General features: G+C 38.4%; 1 protein-coding gene across 1 annotated transcript in view; it reads left to right on the plus strand.

Annotated features, from left to right (window-relative positions):
• The window catches only part of LOC149150787 (protein phosphatase EYA-like), a 235,340-nt gene that overhangs the window by 54,021 nt on the left and 161,602 nt on the right, over positions 1-19,717 (plus strand). Inside the window, exons 2-3 of the mRNA XM_089442951.1 lie at positions 7,582-7,902; positions 8,130-8,297. Coding sequence (XP_089299077.1) covers positions 7,582-7,902; positions 8,130-8,297 — 489 coding nt within the window. The remainder of the gene's footprint in view (positions 1-7,581; positions 7,903-8,129; positions 8,298-19,717) is intronic.

The raw sequence follows: 19,717 nt of genomic DNA on the forward strand, positions 1-19,717 counted from the left end.
AAGAAGAAGAAATGCTATATGATATATCAAAATTACAAGAACAAGTGAAACAAGTGTCACTTGCACAAAAAGCAACAGAATCTAAGATGGATGGTTTAAAGAAGGGTGTAGAAGCTAAGATGGATGGCATGGAAGCTAAGGTGAATGGCATGGACGCTAAAATTGATGGCATGGATGATAAGATGGAAGAATTGAAGGTAAATGTGAATAAGTTGCTACAAGAAATTGTCACTAAGGGTGAAAGGGTACTAAAGGAAACTCATGATGAGAACAAAAGAAATGTTAATCATGATTCCATAGACTCTAATGTTGGATCGAAGACTCACCATATTCCAAAAATCGATACGAGGAAGTTTGATGGCAGGGATCCTGCCACATGGATATTACAGATGGAGCAATTCTTCGATCTCAATAATGTGCAAAACACACAAAAGGTACGTATGACAACTTTATATTTGGAACCAAATCAGTTTGTATGGTATCAATGGCTTTGCTCTCGTAAACACTTTATCACTTAGGCAATTTTTACGGAAGAATTGATAGCACATTATGAGGATACAAAAGGCAACACTTTTTTTAGCCAATTGATAAGTCTCAAACAAAGGGGTTCAATAATGGAGCACATTGAGGAGTTCCAAAAATTGAACATAAGGGTAAAAGATATTCCAGAGGAGCATAGGATTGATGTGTTCATAGGGTCTTTAAAGGATAATATCCAACATGATGTTCGCCTCTGGGAACCTGATTCATTAGAGAAGGCATTCAGGTTAGCAAGAAAAATGGAAAGCAAAATTATGGCAACTAGGAAGCATACCACTCACAACTATAAAGACGGAAGTGTTGTTGCCGCTAGTCTTCCACAACCTATAAGGTTGACACCACAACAATTGGAAGAAAAAAGAGCAAAAGGGCTTTGTTATAGTTGTGATAGCAAATACACTAAAGGTCATAAGTGTGCTGAGAAGAAATTATTCTACATAGATTGTGAAGAGGAAGAAGAAAAGGAGCAAGAAAGGTCAAAAGAAGAGGATATACTCCAGGAACAAAGCCTAGATAAAGAAGAAATGAATCAGACCATATCTTGTAAAGCATTGGCAAGAATTACCACTCCTCAAACTCTCAAGATAGAAGGACATATCAAGAAGAAAAAGGTGCAAGAAGTGAAAGATCACATCGAGAAAGAAGAAATGAATCCAACCATATCTTGTAATTCATTGTTCGAAATTACCACTCCTCAAACTATCAAGATAGAAGGACATATAAAGAAGAAAAATGTTCAAGAAGTGAAAGATCACATCGAGCATCAAGAAATAAATCCGACCATATCTTGTAAAGGATTGGAAGAAATTACCACTCCTCAAACTCTAGAGATAGAAGGACATATCAAGAAGAAAAAGGTTCAAGCAGTGAAAGATCACATCGAGCATCAACAACAAGTTCTCCAACTTTTAAAGGATAACGCCACTTCGGTGCAAAATCATACGAAACGACAGGCACTTAAAAAATGGCGACCTTACCAAATGGGAAGACTCTTCAAGGATGAGGATGTGGAAGCATTGTTTTGTGCTATTTATATTATCCAACCAGATTGGATAAACGAAGCAAGGGATGAATGGAAGAAGGATGAAGAAGTATGGCCACTTATTCAAAAGTTGCAAAAGATCCCAATTCAAACAATATTGCCAGAAATTAAAGAGGAAGGAAAAATCATATTGGAACCTGGAGCAGTCACAGAAACAAGAACCCGACAGCTACGAAATCGATCAATTTCAGAGTATCTCATCAAGTGGAGGAACTTACCCGCTAAGTATTCCACATGGGAGGACAAGAATTTTATACAGAAGCATGAAGAACTACTCAAGCATTGAGGACAACGCTTTTTGAAGGAGAGGGGCATGTTAGGCCCCTATACTACTAGTGTAACCCCTTATTGTTATTAGTATAACCCACTTATTATATTGATGTACCCATGTGGTTCCCATATTGTTACTATTGTGCCTCATAGAAGCCCACTATTGTTATTATTGTGCCCTTACATTATTATTGTTATGTCGGCTCTGATTATGTTATGACCCCTTAGACTCCTATATACAGAAAGGAGGTATTTTCATTTGTATCATCCAAGAATTGTTCATTTATGTAATGTAAAGGAGGTTGCCCCCTCGAAGAGGCTGAATTCTAAGGTGTTGATCTATCTTTTCTATCTTTTCTTGAGCTGGTTTCATAACACAAACCCGTGACTCATATCAACCTTACCTGGTATCGCTTCAGCGTTTTCCCTTTTTATTGTGCGTGGACGTGGCAGATCCGCGGGATTTCAATGGAGGAACACAGGTATGAGGGCGGCGACAGGAGGAGACTGCCACTGGCGCTTGACGGAAAAAGATGTTTAATCGTGAAAACGTTTCAGTCAATGCTTCTGATGCCCGCGCAGAATACTTTTAAAACACAACCCGTAGAGATTTATTCATATGAAGCATCTGGTCTGCAGATACCCTCGACGGCGGCCAAGAAAAGATCCTTAAACGCATACAGGCCTGAGCGTTTGTAAATGGAATGACCGACCTCAGATCTGCTGCCTGGCGAGGAAGTGAATCCTGACGCTTTCACACATTATGACTGCATATTCATTCAGATCTACCTGGCCCGATGGTGAGGACGACGGACGTATTGCAGTTATTGAAGATTTCTGGCTGATATACAGTATGTCTGAGTACATATTCAGGTTTTTTCATTACGTCATTGTTTTGAAACGTGCATCCTCCAGTGGCGATTTATAAAACGCATTGGTATTTCTCTTTCCTGATTGGCCTGTAAATGATTCTGGCCCGTGTATGCAGCAGCAAGGGTTTTCTGTAGGCTCACGGATTGCTCTGGCGGTGGCAGCGTATGGTGTATTGCAACGATTTGAATCAAATCAGATTTCTCCACTTGATGCTCACAGGATAACACAATTTCGAATTTTACTTGATAATGCTCAATGCAGTGAGGATCAAGGACGGCAGGGAGTGAAAATGAACGAAGTATGCACGATTTTGTTAAACCATCACACGCATGGAACACGAATGTATACGTTTTCGTTTCTTTGATCAAAAACTACACCGAAAAATGCTTGCAGCCGTCTCGGTGGCAGAAGGCTGGGCAGCCTTGAACTCCTTCTAAAAAAAAATGCTCTTGATGAAAATCCTGTAGCCTCAAACACAAGAAAACAAAACCCTAATTTTAAATCTGTGTATAGAGCAAAAATTGAAACCCTAAAACAGCTGATTAATTTACAGATTTTGGCCCCTTTTTGACAGCCAGATTTAGCAATAAGAGCAGTAATATTTTCAGAAAATTTATTTTAATGTAAAACGCTTCAGAAAACCCTGCATGTATTCATAAAAAAAATATTTCGAATGATAAGCCCGGGATCAAGAACTGGCTGGGCTCATTCAGAAAACACAACCCGGGAGTTGGCTGGTTCAGCCGAGAACTTCCCCTAACGCCCGGTAATCTGAAAAAAGGCTTTCCTGCACAGCTTAAAATCAACCATCAACATAGAAGGAGAAAACAATAGTGAAACCCCGATCAAATGGAGATACCTGCCATTATATTTCAGAATCTGAACTATCATTCAAACCTCAAAGATCAGACAAGATACCTGTGCCTAGATCAATCTTCATTAAGCTATCATTAATGGCTGAAAATAAAATTATGCAGAACAAATAGAACAATCTTACAGCATTTTCAGAAGAGTAACACCAGCAAGATTTTTAACCCCAAAGTCTTCTTTATTGCACAAGAAAAAAAATGAACTACAAGAGAGCTTCTTCAGCACAAGACTCACAGATCCAATCTCTGATCTCAACTGACCCTTAGCACCCTATTTAAAGGAAAAGATCCCGACGGCTAGTTCGAGTGATCCATGTCGAAATGATCTCAACCGTTGATGAGAATCAAGACATCTCTTAATCTCATCCGTCGATTTATGAAAAAATGATATTTTACATGCATTCACTCAAAATATTATTGTTTTATTATTTTAGGGTTTTTGCTTTATTTTATAATTTTTTATTATTTTTAATTTATTTTTAATTTTTAATTCATTTTCTAAATGGATCCTCGAACTTAGCCTTTGGAAAAATCACCTAGGACCTAGGACTTAGGACTCATGAGGGGATTAAAACATTTTCTAACCCTCAAGACACTTTACATCATGACTTTTACAATTTTACATCTTAAGGGAGGAAAACCCCTTTAACATAGACCCTCACAAATCACCCAGTTTCTGCGACACAACTATAATCTAGCAGATTAACACACTAGGATTCTCCTAAAATTCTAATGACAAAATCCATCCCGGCTTTGGGGTCAGGCTGAAGGAAAACTCTGCCGATCATGGATCGGTGAGACGAAAAACCTTCCGGGACGTAGATTATCACTTAGAAAATTAGGTCCACCTAGGAAATTTACAGACATGACTCACATCTGCTAAGATTATTTACAAATTTATACATGCAGACTGGGTTTACAATTAAAATGATCAAGCTGCTGATGACTGCAGGATGGCACGGACACGTCGATCAGGTGCTACCCCTTTTTGCAAAGAAAAAAGGGGGTGTACTGCATGGGTAGTTGACCGTTAGTGGTCAACACTCCCTAGATAGGAGTGGCTAAAGGACAACCCTAAAAGGTGTTTCCTATCCCCAAGGGGAAGTGACATTTCCTCAGTCCACCCTTCAATCAATAGGTGTAATGTGAACGATGATGGTAACGAAGGGGACAAGACTTCATGGCCAAGTGCCATGAACAAAGGGACTAGCATGATGGGTATCCACATCTTGATTGTATAGATGTGAGGAGGGAGCAATCGTGGATGCATGAGTCACCAACCCGACCTCTGTTTTTCCATCTCTCTTGTGAACCTTTTACTTTTTCTCTATTCTTCTTCATATTACTGCTCGTAGCTCAAAGGGTCAGAGCTTGCTTTGTATGATGTATAACAATTGCATTACCCCTTAACGATGAGGCAATTCATTGCCCATTGGGGTTAGGACATGCAAGAGTTCCTTTCGGGATGTATGGGAGCAATATGGTGCTCAGGAACGGGGCGATGGCCATAAAGGGTGATGTAGAGCTCATGCTAGGCTTTTGCCCACGTTCTAATGTGTATGTCCTGACTATCTTTTGCATTTTAATATTTTCTTTGATTTTGCTTGTGGCCAATATATGCTTTTCCTTTTTTTAGCTGCATCAACCTCCTAGGGCCAAGTTCCAAGCCCTACCTAGGTATGAGGATGTATGGGTGCCAAATCCCAGAAAACCAATGGTCAATTGAACTCGAAGAATGGAGGTGGAAAATAGGGTTTGTAATGTAAGATGGGAAGTAGTAAGTATGGAATGGGGATAGATGGAACATGCTATCTCAATCTGGGCTTCCCAAGTAGAGCCCCTCCTATACCAATTAGGCCATTAGGGGAGGTCCCACTCGATTAGGATCGAAGATTAACCACCCATTTAAGGTGAGGGAACAAAATCATGGTCAAAACCCCTCTTCCTTCTAGGTCACCCTATAATCCATGTCAGATGCCCAAATATAAACAAGCATAAGCACCCGATTACAAAATGAATAAAGTACCTTTTGTTTGGAGGCCCACCTTCGTTCATGTGCTCCCATGAGATGGGTGAGAAGACATATGATTGATGCAGGTGGTGGAGATATGCATGGCACATCGTCTTTGGCTAGTGGTGGCTGCAGAGGGCTCTTGGCCGCCTAGTCGGAAGAGATGATGGGAGAAGAATTTTTCTCCTTTGGGTCACCCACTTTTGTTGGGTAACATTGCTCATTGTCTAGGTCACCTAGTGAGGCTTTGCACTAAGTGCTAGATTTTGCTGTAATTGGACATCTTGGGGACATCCCTTGTTAAAGAGGATGCAGTGATATTATTTGACCCCATGGGAGATGCCTAAGCATTCTCTATGGGGGCAGTTAAAAATGAGTCCTTTTTTACCTTTTTCCTTTATGTATAGGTCTCAGTGTTTGTTTTAAACTTCCTTGAGTTTCCAAAGCCCTGGAACATCAATATGCAAGTGGATAGAAGCAAGGGAATGCTATTCAAGTCATGCTAGTGCCTTGCTTGTAATTTTTGTATCATGTGTGATTATTGACGTGTCTAATATAAGTTAAAATTTTTGTCATATAAAACATTTATATGTGATGTATAAATGTATGCATTCACCTAGTTGAATTTGAAAAATATAATTGGACATTGCGTTGTGTTCATTTGTGATTAACCATGATTCTTTAATTTTAAAATTACTACCTTATGAGATTTTCTAGAATTTTTCTTAATTAAGGGGGTTCCCTATGACCTGTATACTGCCACCCATTGAAATTTTGGGGGGTTTCTTTAGTCATTCTCGAAACTTGTCGCCCAATTCCCGGTTCTGACATCCAAAACTGCTGTAAATGATAGATCTAATATGTAAAAGGAAACATTTGTGCTGGGAGGTGTGTATGCAAGACTACAAGAGTTCACATGGGGAAGAATGGTGTGTAGTTGATGCATGTCATGGGCTTGTGACTCATATAGTAAGGTAATTACATCTAGATTCTTAGAACCCTTAAATTCTCAAAGGGACTTAAGGGACTTGTGTTATACATGTGATATTTGTGGTCAACGTTTGTTCCTTGTAGCCTTCATCTGTGCATGCTATATGAGTTGGTATGTTGTTGTCTTGGAATGGTATGGTTTTGCCTAAATATATTGACAATTATACTTGTCTTGGCAATAATTTATAATGCTATCAGAGGCAAAGTTCTTTATGGCCTAGGAATGGGTTGGTGGGATAAATTATAAATATTTCTCCATGATACATTTGTTAAATCCCAACATAGATCCATTATAATTGTGGATCTATTAGGGACTGAGAGGGAGAAAATCCCTTGAGGTGTAAACTCTTTTTAGAGTGCAAAACTTGATGAGAGGAATGCAACTTAGGGGATTTGATCCCTCTCAACCTGTGATAGATCTGGAGTTTAGATGGATCTACACTGGTTCAACGTGTCAACTCCATATTAAGCACTGATGGAATTACACATCTCCCTCATACATAGATGTAGAAAGCACCTATTTATAAAATAATATTTTTTTACTTCAATTACGTTATTTGTGTGTGTGTGTGTATAAACTTAAAGTGGACATTGAAATATTTTATTTATGGCTGGCATTGAAATATATTTTTGTCATTAATATATTTTTAAATGCTATGTGTCAACTCCATATTGAGCATGCAAGAAATTACACGTCCCCTGTAAATTTTGGAGAGCATCTTGTTGATAATTTGATTTTGGAAATATCAAAGTTTCAAACTACTAGTATTCATGTAGTTGATGTATATTTTGTTTTGCAGATTACATAAAAAAATGTAGCTGAATGTATCCGTGTTATCTGCATTTTCAGACTTCAAATTTTCTTTTATACTACAATGGATGCTTTGTGAATGTGAGAAAGACTTTGGCTGTTTGTTTACTAGTGATCATGTTGCTACTCTCAACTGTTTTAGGAACCCTAGTGAGATCTAAACAATGCAATGCAGGATGCAAATGTGCTTTTGGATGGTGCACAGATGGAAACTTTGGTACATGGAACTGGACCTGAATGCTGTAGAAACGATTTCATTGCTTCTGGTGAACACAGTACAGTAGTTCATAAGAAACATAAGAACAAAACAAAGATAAAGAGGACTGTCTATATTTGGGATATGGATGAAACACTTATTTTACTCAAATCGTTACTAAGTGGACAATATGCTGAAGCATCCAATGGGACAAAGGATGTTCAGCAGGGCAAAAGGGTTGGAAGGCAATGGGAAAGGCACATCCTTCAAGTCTGCGATGAATATTTCTTTTATGAGCAGGTCTGTTATGTGGTTCATTTAGGTTATTTTGTTACTTAAGGGTTATGATCCACAGCTGCTTCATTGCATCTATTGTGCTCTGCATATTTTATTATTTGATAATGTTTTATGTCCTTGCTTTCTGCAACTGAAAAAATTCCAGAGATGCCAGGGTCTTTCATTTATGTTATTTAATGGGACATTCTAGGATCACTTTTTAATGATCACAAACAGTTCTGTGGAAGCAGGTTGAAAACTTTAATGAGCCACATCTTGATACATGGAATGAATATGATGATGGCATGGATCTATCAAATTATGATTTCAACAACGATGGATTAGCTCAACCTTGTGATGATGCAAACAAAAGAAAACTTGCCTATCGGCTCCGTTCTATAGGCAATAAGTATGCACAGGTGCTCACAATCCAAACCTATCAAAGAATGATTTTAGGATACAGGAAGGTGTGTAAATGTTTGTGACTGAGTGGTGTGTGTGCAAGAACATGTATATTTTTTTCAAAAGGAAAATGTCTCCTTTTATTAGCCGAAAAATATTACATTTGCACTGGCTGCGAACCCATTTTTTACATAAGTGTGTGTGTATGTCTGAGAGATATCATCCAAAGATCTGATAAACTAGTAATCACATTCTGAGAAAGGAGCATAAAAGGTCTGAAATGCTAATCTATCATACGAAATCTGTTTAACCCAGTGTTGCGAACATCTCGATAACATGCCGATTTTATCTTGAAATCACGATTTTTTGGCCTAGCCGATGTTTGCCGATTTTTACCGATATTTTGATGGTATCTTGATTTTGCTGATGTTTGTCGATTTTTACCGATATTTTCCCGATTTTTACAGATATTTTCCTGATTTTTACGATTTTTTGGTTTTCCTAACCCTTGCCGATTTTATCCCGATGCCGATGTTCGCAACATTGGAACTTTAACCAAACAGTAATCCTCATTAAAATAGAATATCTTCCTTCTTAGAGAGATACTGACCTCTCTACCGATTATCTCAATGTGCAGTTTTCCAGTGTCCATTTGGACCGCTCCCTTTGCTAGTGAGTCTGCTTCTGTGTTTGATTCTCTACAAATGTGGGTGAATGTGTCCCTGGTGGTTCTCAGGCTTGCCTAATAATGGACGGTGTTTGTTTGCAGTGTTCTGTTAAGCCAGCCGTTGATGACTTTGTAGTCACCATAAACATCTAGGTCCAGGGCACCCTTATCCAAAGGCTACAACACAAGAAAATGTATATGCATGAAAATATTATATGAGTCGATAAGAAATAAATCCACATAGTTCAACATATCAAAGCAGCCTATGAATGACCATTGAATTTTTTTACAATTAAAAGTATGCTTATTTAACTTTGGTGAACTTGAGCATCCTTGTTAGGGATAAAGTTTATTTGGATCACTTTTCGTGGCTCCGCTATTGGTTACGTGGTTCTCCCCGAATGCAATACATGGTCAGCCTAGGTTGATAAATGTATTAGAATGGGCCCACATTTTGTGTGTGAAAGTACATATTCACTCAGTTTTGTCATTTGTGATAGTGAATGCAACATGTATATTTTCCATTATTGATAAATTGGGTGCTTAGCACCACTTATGCAAATATTTGTATTCATTGGTGTTTATTGATGTTCAAGGGCTTATTGGGATTTGTTGCAATGGAACCCTGTTCTAGTTAAGTTATTGGGCTTGTGCATCATGTTTATAAACTTCATCATTGTATCAAAACATAACTAGAATGAGGGTCTACTTGTTCACATTGAAGGTGTGATGAGAGAAGAAGCCTTTAGGCAAAGGAAGGAGAGAGTCATCTATGTGGAAGTCACCCATTAACCCCTTTCATGATTATCAGGTATTTTTTCTTATATTTTTTAGGAGCATTATTTTTTATACATGTGCATCTGAAATTTTTGTACATGTGTGTGCATTTAATTTTTGTTCATCTGGATGGTGTTATCCCTCTTTTTGCATTAGGCCTACACTATTGAATTTTTTCACTATTCTTGTGATTTTTATCACAAGGAAGTTTCTATAGGTTGATGGACCTTTGGATGGTCTAGGGTTTATGGTTTCACTTGGTGCTTTGGTTGATAGTTGATGACATGGATGATGATGTGTTAGATGCCTTGATGGTGTTTTGCTTGGTATACTTGCTTATCATCGAGAAAAAGCATAGCACTTGATGATGTAGCTTTCACATTGGTTAGAGCCTAGAGGTGCATGGTAAATGATGATGCATATCTCCCTTAATGGCCCTAGAACCTTTGGGAATGTTTGACATTCCATTTGCATCTTGATATGGTTAACAACATCATGGTAGGGAATGCTTGGAACTTTGCTCCTTTCTTCCACTTGGTTTCGAACTCATTTGGGATGATTCAACATGGTATTAGCATGATTCAAGGCTCATTACTTTAATGCCCTAGCTCTCATGTATATTTTTCACACATGGATTGGTGGCTTACAGTGTGAAGCATGGTTTTATATGAAGTGCTCCCCTTCTGGGTCATATGTGGAGACTGTTGAAAAATGTAAATAAGTTCGGTTTCCATAAAATGTATTTGTCAAAATAATTTTTACTATTGTTACAATGACTTATTAAAGCATGCGTTTCATGCTTGGGTCATCATTTTATTAGTCAAAGTCCCCATTGTGGACTCCTAGGATTAATAAGAGGTGAATATAGTCATTTATTATTTTATGAGACCCTTCTTGTGCTTTTGAATGATGTAAAAAGAATTATTTTTGGGTCAAAAATAAATTATGTAACCTCCACACCAAGTCAGCCTCATGAAGATCAAGTCGACCTCAAGGAGGGCTATTCAACCTTATTGGAAGGCTATATATACAAGGTAGTTCGACTTTATTTGAGCATTTCACTCTCTCAAGCATAGTTCGATCTTTGGAAGTTAGATGCTAGGAAGAAGTGTGAAGTTGAAGGAAGGGTCCAAAAGGAGTGCGAGTTTGGTCTAGGTGAAGGAGAAGAAGAAAATCAAAATTTTGGTGCCTCTCTCTCTCTCTCTCTTGTGTGGGTTGGTTTAGGAGATCGAAGTCTCCTAGTCTAGGTCGAAGTTGCTGCTGATGCCGGAAGCTGCCAAGTCGAAGTTCTAGGGTCGAAGTGCTGCTACTGCTGGGTCTAAGGTTGGATTGAAAAAGGAGAGGCTAGCTTGGTGTGGAGGAGGTCTTTGTCTAGGTAGAAGAGTCTCAAGGAAAACTATTGAAGGAAGATATTTTTCATTGGGTTTTTCCCTAGATAGGGGTTTTGCCTTGGCAGAGTGCCTACATCTTTTGTCTTGTGTTTTTGTGATCTTCATGGAAACATAATTTGGTAATTGCTTAATGTTAAATTTGGCAACTATGGCCAAACTTCACATTGGACAGCTCATATGAGCCAGCTCACATTTTTCTTAGATTCCTCTCTCCGAGAGGTGTAGGATTGATCTAAAGATCATCCCATTATGACTGATTATGGACAAATTGTCAAGGTCGGCCAACAAACTCATGTAGGCTCAGAAGCCCAACAACTTCGGTTTTGTGAGGGAGACTTTTGTTTGGGCAGATTGCTGTTTTGGGCACAAAAAGGCAGTTTGACCCCTGCGTTGACTGCCCTAATTCAAGTTGATGTGTTGACTTTCGTTGACCTGATTTGGCTGGTTATTTTCAGACTATTTTGGGTTGCATTATCTTGCTGTTGGAGACCGAGTTGACCAAGTTTGACCGCGCTATTTTGGAGGTCAATTTCAGCCTTGTTGACCAACGTTGACTTTTTGGTTAGGGCTTTTTGTTTCTGCTATTTTGACTGATCACTTTGGGCAAGTGAATATTGTAAATTGCACTCTCTCTCTGCTGAACGTTTGAAGAACTATAAGAAGAATTGATCAAGGGTTTCCCCACATTGGGGTTTGTCTCTGGCTGGTGCCATATCTTGTGTCCTCTTGTATTGGCTTGTCTTCTACTGTTATTGTTTATGTTCTATCTGCATTTTACTATCATGTTGATGTGATTGCTATACTAGATATGATATTGGGCTAATAAAGAAAATTGAAGTAAAATTGCTCTAAGCATAAGAACATACCATTGTCATCCGAAAATTAACACTTGATGAAAGATAATATAACAAATAAGTAAAATAAGCCAACATAATTCACAAGTAATTATCAAGAAAGAGAAATCTAACCCTAATCCTACTAGCGTTGATTTCTCAACATGGTATCAGAGCTAAGGTCAAAGAAGATTGAAGATCACTTTGTTGGATTAAAGAAAATGATTTCTCCCTCTATGATAAGAATGGGACTCACATCTACAGGAAGATGGATCAAGAAGATTGTCTACTACTTATTCAACAAGGTCATAAGTCAAGGGTTCTTAGCTGCACTTACAGGATATGATGATAATGCATGGATCATTGACAGTGGAGCATCAAGTCATACGACAGGGGAAAGTAAACAACTACAAACTCTATTAAAGGAACCATCTTCTCACGTTGTGGAATTGGGAGACAACAAAAGCTATATTGTTAGAGGCCTGGGATCAACATCTTTGAAGCTGGAGAATGGAGCAAAACTACATCTCAACAACATACTATATGTTCCAGGTTTGAAAAAGAATTTTCTTTCAATTTATTGCTTATAAGATAAAGGAGATAGAGTTTCTTTTGTTGATGGAAAGGTCTTGGTTTGGGGAAAAGATTCTAGCATTGATAAAGCTAGGGTCATTGGAGTTCATGAAGGAAGTTTGTATAGAGTCATTACACCACCTCCGCAAGCCCTAGTTCATATGGAAATATCTCCTATTGAGTTGTGGCATGGAAGATATGGTCATCTTCACTACAAAGTCATTCCTACTCTTAAACATCTAGTTCATGGCATCCTCGATATCAAAGAAGATCGTGAAGGAGTTTGCAAGGGATGCTCTTTGGGAAAACATACAAGAAAACCATTTTCAAATAGTGAAACAAGGTCTAAAGAAATATTAGACCTCATACATTCCAATGTGTGTGGGCCCATTTTGACAAATCACTTGGAGGTCATCTTTACTATGTAACATTTATTGATGATCACTCTAGAAAGACATGGCTCTATCTTCTCAAGAAAAAGGATGAAGTATTTGAGAAATTCAAGGAGTTTAGATGTGAAGTGGAAACCCTAATCAAAAGAAAGATAAAAACTTTGAGATCTGACAATGGTGGGGAATACATTTCTAAAGAATTAATTGCATATTGTAAAGAAGCAAGAATTAAGAGGGAGCTTATTGTTCCCTACTATCCCGAACAAAATGGAGTGGCCGAAAGAAAGAATAGGACAATTGAAGAAGGTGTACGAACAATGCTACTTGATCAAGATTTGCCAAAGTTTTTATGGGGAGAAGCAACAATGACAATCGTATATATTCAAAATAGAAGTCCTCATAGAATTCTCGATAATATGACACCTGAGAAAGCATTCACAGGAAAGAGGCCAAGTGTGGACGATCCCCGAATCTTTGGGAGTCCTGCATAATAGCATATATCCATGTTCCAAAGGACAAGCGAAAGAAGTTGGATTCTACAAGCATTAAAGGGATCTTTGTTGGCTATAGTCTCTCCTCAAAGGCATATAGAATCTACATCAAGGAAGGGAGACACATTGAAGTAAGTAGGGATGTTATATTTGATGAGAATCAAGCCTACAAAAAGTCGAAGGATATTCCTATTGATTCCGATGACGAAGATCTACCCATATTTGAAGAAGAAGAAGTACAACCCGACAACCCTTCTACAATTCAAGAGGAAGAAGAAGGACCAAGTGAGCCTATTCAAGCTGTGGTCATACCAAGCACAAGGAAGAGGCCAAATTGGTTAAAAGCCACTCTTGAAGATGTTGAAGGGCATGGAGCTGTGAAAGGAACCTTCATGAAAAGCAAAAGGCTGAAGAGATATTTTGAATATGTTGCATATATGATAAAACTAATTGAAGTAGAGCCATTTACATTTGAAGAAGCTGCTCATCAAGAAAGAAAGCTATGCAGGAAGAATATCAATCCATCACGAAGAATGGGGTTTGGGAAATTATTCCTAGACCTAGTGACAAATCGATTGTCACCTCAAAATGGATCTACAAGATCAAACACACTGTTGATGGAAGCATAGATAAATACAAGGCCAAATTTGTTGCAAGGGGTTTCTCTCAAAAGGAAGGCATAGATTATGAAGAAACCTTTGCACCCACTGCAAGGTATACTACCATTAGATCTTTGGTTTCGTTGGCTGCTACAATGGGATGGAACATCCATCAAATGGACATGAAGACAACATTTCTGAATGGGACCATTGATGAGGAAGTATACATTGAGCAACTCAAAGGCTTTGAATAAAATAACAAGGACACTCATGTCTGTAGACTCAAGAAGGCCCTATATGGTTTGAAGCAAGCTCCGAGGGCATGGTATGCAAGAATGCATGCATACCTTATGAGAATTGGGTTTGTGAAGAGTTTTGCTGATCCTAATCTCTACTTCAAGGTTGTGAATAATGAGCCAGTCATTATTCTATTGTATGTGGATGATCTATTCATCATAGGTGTGGAGAGAAGAATACAAGAATGTAAGATTCTAGTAGCTGAATTTGAAGTGAAGGATCTAGGACTGATGCACTATTACCTAGGTCTGGAAGTATGGAAAAATACTGGGGAGATATATTTGGGGCAAGGAAAGTACATCATCAAGTTGTTGCAGAAATTTTGATGATGGATTCCAAGCCCTTGACTACTCTTATGATCACCAATCTCAAGAAGTTTTGGAGCTTCGACTCAAGTCTCATGGATCCTACCTCCTATCATAAGTTGGTAGGTTCTTTGATGTATTTCGTAAATACGAGGCCAGATATATGTTTTGTTGTGAACATCCTCAGTCAGTTTCAGTTGGAGCCCCGTCATGATCACAAGATAGATGCTAAGCATATATTGAGATATCTTCATGGTACGATACATCATTGCCTAAAGTACAATAGCAAGGAAGTCAAGTTGATTGGCTTCACAGATTCAGATTGGGGTGGCAGTGAGACTGATGGAAGAAGCACTACTGGAGGATGCTTTAGTTTGGGATCTGCCATGATCTCATGGATGAGTAGAAAGCAAGATCCTGTTGCTTTGAGTAGTGCTGAAGTAGAGTACATGGCTGCATGTGAAGTAGGAAAGGAGGCTGTATGGTTGAGGAAGCTTCTGACAGATTTGTTTGAGAAGCCTCTAGATCCTACTGTGATTAATTGTGATAATCAAAGTTGTATAAAGATGTTTGGAGATCCCGTGTTTCATGCAAGGACGAAGCATATCTACAATATTTTCCACTATATTAGGAACTTGGTGCAGGATGGGATCGTGAAGCTATAGTATGTCCCGACAAACGATAAGGTAGTTGATATACTAGCAAAGTCTCTTCCTAATAAGAAGTTTGAGTATCTTAGAAGCATTCTTGGTTTAGTTGATATTGCGGATTTTGCTAATGATGATAAAAATGTGGAAGAGATTTGTTGAGGCCTTGTGTGTGAGACGCATTGCCTTCGAGGACATTTGGCTGACACTATGAGTTGATGTCTAGTTCCCGAAGTAGGGAGGTTGGCATTGGTCTTGGAGTTTTGACCTCGGATATGCACCTAGATCTCTGGGTTGATGGTTAGCAAGTAAGCCTGATGGTACCTAGAGAGGCTGAAAGCTTTAGTCCATCTTAGTCCCACTTGGATAGATTGCCCTAGTCAAGAATCTAGTCCATGGCATTGTGGTGCCTAAACTCTTCATAGTTCATATAGTTTGAGATCTTCCGTATGAATACCTCCCTAATTAGGAGGGAGTGTTGAAAAATGTAACTAGGTTTGGTCTTCATAAAATGTATTTGTCGAAAGAATTTTTATTATTGTTACAATGACTTATTAGAGCATGAGTTTCATGCTTGGCTCATTTTTTTATTAGTAAAACTCCCCATTGTGGTTTCTTAGGATTAATAAAGAGTCAACAGAGTCATTGTATATTTTATGAGACCTTTCTTGGGCTTTTGAACGATGTAAAAAGAATTAATTTTTGGGTCAAAAATAAATTATGTAACCTCCACACCAAGTCGTCCTCAAGAAGATCAAGTCGGCCTCAAGGAAGGCTATTTGACCTCATTGGAAGGCTAAATATACAAGGCAATTTGACTTCATTTGAGCATCTCACTCTCTCAAGCATAGTTCGATCTTTGGAAGGTGGAAGGTGGAAGCTAGGAAGAAGTGTGAAGTTGAAGGAAGGGTCCAAAAAGAGTGCGAGTTTAGTCTAGGTGAAGGAGAAGAAGAAAATCGAAATTTGGTGCCTCTCTCTCTCTCTCTCGCATGTGGACTGGTTTAGGAGATTGAAGTCGCCTACTCTAGTTTGAAGCTGCTGCTGATGCTGGAAGCTGCCAAGTCTAAGTTCTAGGGTTGAAGTGCTACTACTACTGGGTCGAAGGTTGGATCGAAGAAGAGGCTGGCTTGGTGTGGAGGAGCACTTTGTCTAGGTAGAAGAGTCTCAAGGAAAACTGTTGAAGGAAAAGACCTTTGACTGGGTTTTCACCTAGATAGGGCTTTTGCCATGGCAGAGTGCCTACATCTTGTGTCTTGTGGTTTTGTGATCTTCATGCACACATAATTTGGTAATTGCTTGATGAAAGATAATATAACAAATAAGTAAAAGAAGCCAACATAATTCACAAGTAATTATCAAGAAAAATAATTCTAACCCTTATCCTACTAGCATTGATTTCTCAGCGAAGACATTTATGCTTGCCATCATTTCACACATATTTTGATGAGGTCCTCCATTTCTTGATGAGTTAGTTGAGCTTTTGGGTGACTTGGAATATGGTTAATGATGATACAAGTCTTGTTTGACTAATTATTTCTTGGATCTAGCACTTTGCTCATATGTTAAGGAGGTTTGAGTAGAGTGCTCCCTTTGTTTGATGGCTTAGCACATGTGATTCATGGATCTAATTGATTGCACATTTGTAGTGATAGATGGACAAAGAAGGAAACCACAAAATAACACACTCAAATGAGATGCTGCTTAGTAAATTGATTAAAGCTACATGATTAAACAGACTCAAAACTACTAAGAATAGATATGCTAATCTTAGCTCACACATACATGACTGGCAGTTGCTAAATTTAACTTTCTAAAAATGACTCAAACCAATAACTAACTGAATGTAACTGGGAATAATAATTTCCAACACCCCCCCTTAATTATGACTGCTAATGCTTGCGGGACAAAGCCTCAGCTTGGCTTACAATATTTAAGTCAAAAAGATGTTTTATTTCTACATGCTGGTGCAGGTTGTCCTCAACTGTGTGTTGTATAAGCTTATTCTTCCTTTTGATCCAAACTCTATATTCTGCATATTTTTTTTGGTTATTTGGCTCCAGTATTACTTTGGTCATCTCTTTCTGTTAAAATTGGTAACTAGGGCTAAACTACATGTGGGTCATCTTATTTATGGCAGTTGATATTTTTCTTGGATTCCTCTCATCGAGAGGTGTAGGATTGATCTAAAGATCATCTGATTTCGATAAGTATTCATGGAGATATGAATTTATTTGTGTTATGGGACAATTCGTCAAGGTCGGCCAACAACCAAATTACACCCACATGTGCTCAACGTTTTAGTATAAAAGGAGATGACATGGTAGTCATTTCAACGCACACTTCTCTCTTGATTTCTCTCTACTCGCTTTGGGTTTTAGTGTGAGAGAAATCTAGGAGGAAGTAGCCCTAACGTAGCCCTAAGGAGGATGCCCTAACGTAGTCCTGAGGAGTATGATCTAGCTCTCAACGCAGTGATGGAGGAGAGATCTAAATGCTGTCCTAAAGGGATCATGACACCTAGTCGCAGTCAAGGAAGTCTATCTACGCTGCTGTCTAAGGAAGACCCACACACAATTCCTAACCGTAGTCAAGGAGGGTTAGGTGCCCTAGATAATGAGTGATGACTCAGCCGTCCCATACGTTGTCCTAACCTGGCTGTCTAAAGCCTACTGCAATCAGATTAAGAAGGTTGAGGAGATTCTGGACAACGTAATATTAAGGAGGTCGAGCAATGGATGTAGATGAGGACTGTTCTCTCGTGTAACTGGCTGAGTAAAGGGATGACTAGGCCGCAACTAAGGCAACATTCCAGCGAGGGTTTGAAGGACTGTCTCAAGGCCATTTCAGGTAACCGAATTATTGGAAGGAGAGCCAAGGCTAGGAGAGACTGTTTTGAGGTGGGCAAACCCTTAACCAGGTTGCTGCAAATCTACGGAAACTTGCTGTGAGGGTAGGCCATGGACTTTGTAAGTGTAAGGATTATAAATAATTTAAACAGCTATTCCCTGTGAACAGAATATGAAATCTTCATGAACCTACATTAAAATTTAACAAAATTTCATATATCAAATTGATTGATTTGATGAGAAGTACCTACTTGGTTTCCTGCGGATGAAGAGGCTTCAGAATTGGTCCAACTCTCGCTCCCGTTACCAAAAGACCATAACCTCCCAGCCAAACTAAGTACAACCTAGGTACTTAGTCCATGATGCTTCTCAATTGATGCAAACTGTTCCCCCCTACCCAAAAACTTCAGAACAATTAAGCTCAACCCTTACTGTCTGTAATCTCTTATTACCAAATCTCCTTCTTGCAACTGCGTTTTTTCCTTAACACCCAAAAGATTTTTCTTCCTCCCCCTTTTGAAATCCTCCTTCCTCCCTTTAAATAGTAGAGGTTCCTTCACCTCTACGTATTCGTTCATCGCCTTTATGAAAGGATATTATTTTTTGTTAAGCGGTGGTTGCTTTGTCATACCTCTTACCTTTAATTGAATCAGATCCCCTTACAACATCGAGTGGTATCACTTTCAATTATGATGGTTGGTGTTTTAATTTATTAAATAGTATATGGCCATAATGATTTTAAATATTAAATATTATTTTATTTTTATAACATATCATGTTTAATAATAAGGTTTATGGGTTTAGTTTATTTAATATACATTTTGGGTTATATATGAGCTGGTAAACCTATGAATAAACTCAACATTTTCACTATATTTCTTACTGAATGTATATTCCATCTATTTACAAGAATTAGGTATTTAATTAACACTTTTGATAATTAATTCATTTATCTTATATTTAGACATTCTCCATGAATAGTTGATATATATATATATATATATATATATATATATATATATATATATACTAGTGCAATGTATATGATGCATGCATATGTAGCTATCATATGCATGCCTCACATGCTAATATTGCTATGCTGTTCGTGATTTGAGGTAGGTTGTTACATACACCCCTCCTTCAGAAAACTTCGTTTCGAAGTTAAGGGTTTATAAAGTATATCGATAATTCCTTTAGGGTATGTAGGGATTGTGTTATGTGATTGAATTTTCATTTATAATTGTGAGGACACTTTAAATTTTTTGATTTGAACGTTGATAGGTTTATAATTTTAATAGTTAAGCCTGATCCCGACCATACTCCCAAGCTATTTTAGAATCATCCTATCATTCCTAATCTCTTCTGCTTTCATCCTATCCGTCCTCTACTGGAGTGTGCCATGGCATCAGCTATGCTGACTAACCATTCATAGGCTCTCAAGGGTATCAACGTTGATTATATCAACCTGATTGCCCAGTAGGCATCTGGCAGTCATCATCACACGTCTAGGGGAGCGTGATTCGCACAGTCCTCCCATGACTCCAGGTTTTGGAGGATAAACGGTGGGTAATACCTCCACCCCTCCTAGTGGGACCAGGGTCAACACCCTATCATGGAAT

The sequence above is a fragment of the Pinus tabuliformis genome, chromosome 9, assembly GCF_031772625.1.
Source record: "Pinus tabuliformis cultivar Carrire ecotype Pingquan chromosome 9, CPIR1, whole genome shotgun sequence".
Classification (NCBI taxonomy): domain Eukaryota; kingdom Viridiplantae; phylum Streptophyta; class Pinopsida; order Pinales; family Pinaceae; genus Pinus; species Pinus tabuliformis.